Source organism: Haliaeetus leucocephalus, unplaced genomic scaffold (genome assembly GCF_000737465.1).
Source record: "Haliaeetus leucocephalus isolate CR32 unplaced genomic scaffold, Haliaeetus_leucocephalus-4.0 Scaffold646, whole genome shotgun sequence".
NCBI lineage: Eukaryota > Metazoa > Chordata > Aves > Accipitriformes > Accipitridae > Haliaeetus > Haliaeetus leucocephalus.
The window spans coordinates 795208-799188 of record NW_010973082.1 but is presented as its reverse complement, the minus strand read 5'-3'; the positions used below and the strand labels follow the sequence as shown (position 1 = coordinate 799188).

General features: G+C 58.2%; 2 protein-coding genes across 2 annotated transcripts in view; one reads left to right on the top strand and one right to left on the bottom strand.

Annotated features, from left to right (window-relative positions):
- ACTG1 (actin, gamma 1) overlaps positions 1-2641 on the top strand; it is a 3801-nt gene extending 1160 nt beyond the window's left edge. Inside the window, exons 2-6 of the mRNA XM_010578558.1 lie at positions 51-185; positions 280-519; positions 868-1306; positions 1420-1601; positions 1697-2641. Coding sequence (XP_010576860.1) covers positions 63-185; positions 280-519; positions 868-1306; positions 1420-1601; positions 1697-1840 — 1128 coding nt within the window. The 5' untranslated portion in view covers positions 51-62 and the 3' untranslated portion in view covers positions 1841-2641. The remainder of the gene's footprint in view (positions 1-50; positions 186-279; positions 520-867; positions 1307-1419; positions 1602-1696) is intronic.
- Positions 2642-3246: 605 nt separating this feature from the next.
- The window catches only part of BAHCC1 (BAH domain and coiled-coil containing 1), a gene marked incomplete at its 5' end in the record, with an annotated part of 22914 nt that continues 22179 nt past the window's right edge, over positions 3247-3981 (bottom strand). The window contains one exon of the mRNA XM_010578720.1: positions 3247-3318. Coding sequence (XP_010577022.1) covers positions 3247-3318 — 72 coding nt within the window. The remainder of the gene's footprint in view (positions 3319-3981) is intronic.

Genomic DNA, 3981 nt, shown 5'->3' with positions numbered 1-3981 from the left:
GGCCCGCCGCCAGCGCGGCCTCCCGGGTTCGCTGACCCGTCCCGCCCCGCAGAGCCTCCGCCATGGAAGAGGAAATCGCCGCCCTCGTCATCGATAACGGCTCCGGGATGTGTAAGGCCGGTTTCGCCGGGGACGACGCCCCCCGCGCCGTTTTTCCCTCCATCGTCGGGCGCCCCCGGCACCAGGTAGGCGGGAGGAGGAGGAGGAGGGAGGGGAGAGCAGGGCGGACCGGGGCGGTGCTGCCGGCGGGCGGGCGCTGACTCAGCTTTGGCTTCGCAGGGTGTGATGGTGGGCATGGGGCAGAAGGACAGTTACGTGGGGGATGAGGCCCAGAGCAAGAGAGGGATCCTCACCCTGAAGTACCCCATCGAGCACGGTATCGTCACCAACTGGGATGACATGGAGAAAATCTGGCACCACACCTTCTACAACGAGCTGCGCGTGGCTCCCGAGGAGCACCCTGTGCTGCTCACAGAGGCTCCCCTGAACCCCAAGGCCAACAGAGAGAAGATGACGCAGGTACTGTCGCTTGCCCGGTGGCCACTCGTCACTCTCATCTTGCTCACAAACCTTCTTTTGTTATGGCATCTTAAACCTGAGTTTGGTTTTTTTTTCTCTCTCCCGACATTTTCAGGATTCTGTACTCCTGGCATTTCTTCCTTGACGCCTCAGGTTTCTTTTGTTTGTGTTTTCTGCCTGCACTCTTTGCTTTTTCTTTCACACACCGTTTTGGTTTTTGTTATTTTTTGTTTTGTTTTTTTTTGCATGTCAGCATGTGTGTTCTAATGTGGGTGCAAGTGACCCAGCTCATGACTTGATGCTAATTGATCTATTTTTTTCTTCCCCCCCCCCCCCCCTTCCTTCCAGATCATGTTTGAGACCTTCAACACTCCAGCCATGTACGTGGCTATCCAGGCTGTGCTGTCTCTGTATGCCTCTGGTCGTACCACTGGTATTGTTATGGACTCTGGGGATGGTGTCACCCACACCGTGCCCATCTACGAGGGTTATGCTCTGCCCCACGCCATCCTGCGTCTGGACTTGGCTGGCCGTGACCTGACAGACTACCTCATGAAGATCCTGACAGAAAGAGGCTACAGCTTCACCACCACAGCCGAAAGGGAAATTGTCCGTGACATAAAGGAAAAGCTCTGCTACGTTGCCCTGGACTTCGAGCAGGAGATGGCCACTGCTGCCTCTTCCTCTTCCCTGGAGAAGAGCTATGAGCTGCCTGATGGCCAGGTGATCACCATCGGCAACGAGAGGTTCAGGTGTCCAGAAGCTCTCTTCCAGCCCTCCTTCCTGGGTAGGTGTGGGCCAGGGCGGTAACTGCCAGGGTTGCCTCTGCAGTGTGGGGTTGGTGTGACCCAAATGAGGTGCTGCATTGGGTACTAACGAGCCTGCAACTCTTCTCCCCAGGCATGGAGTCCTGTGGCATTCACGAGACCACTTTCAACTCCATCATGAAGTGTGATGTGGACATCAGGAAGGACCTGTATGCCAACACAGTCTTGTCCGGTGGCACCACCATGTACCCTGGCATTGCCGACAGGATGCAGAAGGAGATCACAGCCCTGGCGCCCAGCACAATGAAGATCAAGGTAAGAAACAGCAAGATGAGGCTGCAGGCCAGTGGTGGGGGGGAGAGGCGGGAGAAGGCTGGGCCGCTCTGACCACTGCTGCTCTTCTCTTTCAGATCATTGCTCCCCCTGAGCGCAAATACTCGGTCTGGATCGGTGGCTCCATCCTGGCCTCGCTATCCACCTTCCAGCAGATGTGGATCAGCAAGCAGGAGTACGATGAGTCCGGCCCATCCATCGTCCACCGTAAATGCTTCTAAATGGACTGCTGGCAGGCGCGCTGCGCCTGCTGCATGAGTTGTCTCACTAGTATATGTTTGCCCAGGCAAATTTATACACCTCATGCTAGCCTCATAAAACTGGAATAAGCCTTCTTTCAAAAGAAACTTGCCCTTGGAAAGTCTGTACCTGATGTTAGACACATGTCGGCACTGGATGGTTGAGCTGTCACTTTGATTTGACCTTGTTATTCGAGTTAACTGTTCCCTCGGTGTACACCTGAGCAAAATACCCTGTACAGATCCGCTCCCGGCCGCGGGGCTGGCCTGGCACCTCGCCGTGGAGGAGAGCCCATGCCTGACCGGGGCTCCCGCAGCTCGCTACACTGACTGACAGTGGCCTGTCTCCCCGTGCCCCGGGCCGGGACCGGTGTGTACAGGGTATTTGGAGTCAGACTTGCCGTACATCCAGTGTGGAGTATTCCAGATTTCCTGTAGAGGCTGGTAGGAGTCCATCAAGAATTCACTTCTGTCGCTGCCGTTCTAGCAAGGTTGGGAAAACATATCGCATCCGAGCCTTATGAACCAGTTCTTCATTCTCCTCCCCACCTGTATCCCAGTTGACATCACGGGGCTGAAGTTACTCAACTTGAGTTGCTGAAACTTTGCATTGACACCTGTAAATTTACGCATCGTTTAATTTATGTAAGATTTTTGTACGTTGCCTTAATGTTCTCACATGACGGTAGGAAACCAAAATTTGTAAGTCATCCTAAAGTTGAGAAATTGTAATGCCCAACAACACATCATTGTGTAAGGAAAATAAAAAAAACCATACAAAAAGCGCTGCAGTAAAACCCACCTGGGGGCTGTGTGTGCTGTGGGGGAGGGGGGGTGGCAAGGGGGACCTGAGCTGGAGCTCCTGCCTCCTCTTCCCAAGGAAGCCGTGATGGTACTTTGGGGTTAAAAATGGGTGTTTAGGTGCCAAGCAAGGATGGAGGGGGGTGGTGATGGGTGCTGCCTTCCTGGCCTTAGTCCTGGGTGTGCAGCACCCAGGTGGAACGTGGGGTGTTGTGCCTACCCGGTGTGGAGGGTGGGGGCGTGAGGGGTTGTTTTGGCTGCTGCTGGGCCCTGTGGCACTGCCAAGTGCTGCCCTCGTTTCTGCAGGGAGAAAGAAACCTGCTAATTAATGAAAGTGCCAAGGTCAGGCAGTGTAGTCGCTGCCATTAGGACTGTCTGTGGCAAATGTGGCTCTGCTGGTCCTGGCCCTCACTGCCGTCCTATGCTGGGGTGGCATGGGGGGCACTGGCAAAATGCGCTGGAGCCCCTCTGTCAGCTGGCACAGCTGGGCACGGGCTCCCAGGTTGCCACGTCTTCCCGGTGCCGGGCCGGTTCTCTGCCAAAGGCCGGGCTCCTCTTGACCCCTTTGCCAGCGCTCTTCCTCCTCTTCACTGGTTTTGCGTGAACCAAAGGCATCCGTCGTGGCCGAGGTGGGTGTCACTGTGCCGCAAGGACACCGGCTGCAGCAGGGGAGGACGAGTTGCGGCTGGGGGTGCTGGGGCAGCCCAAAGCGGTGCCAGCGCCGGACCGAGGCCCCTTTGCTTGCTGGCACTGTGGTGCGGTGAGCCGCGGGGTGCCGTGCCAGGTTCACCGTACCACGTCGTGTTATGTTGCGCCGTGCCACGTTGCTCCGTGCCGCATTTGCCCCAGGTGGCCTTACCGGCGTGTCCCACAGTAACACCACTGCCCGGCCGTCCCCAAAGCGTCCCCGTTCCCCCCATTTTGTCCTTGCCCGCACCCAGGCCCATCTGAGCCACTTTTGGCACCGTGGGGCCCGGCTGAGCCCCTGGGGTGACACCGCGGCTGCCTCGGCGCAGCCTGGGGGTGTGTGTGTGGGGGTCACCATCACTGCTGTGCCAGGGACACCGCGTGGCCCGAGCTGTTGATTTGGGGGTGGGTGCGCACCCCTCCTTGGGGGGGGGGGGCACACACAGAGGGGATGGGGCCGTGGCCGGGCGCAACTGTGTGTGCGAGCGAGTGCTCAGTGCTGGGACGGGGGGTCAGGCCCAGCGTGGGGAGGGGGGATTGGGGGGGGCCCCCCCCCCCAGCCCCATCCCCAGCACCCTCTGCCCCTCTGGCCCAGCCAAGCCGTGGTGTGGCCCCAGGGGTCCCTCCCGGTGGCC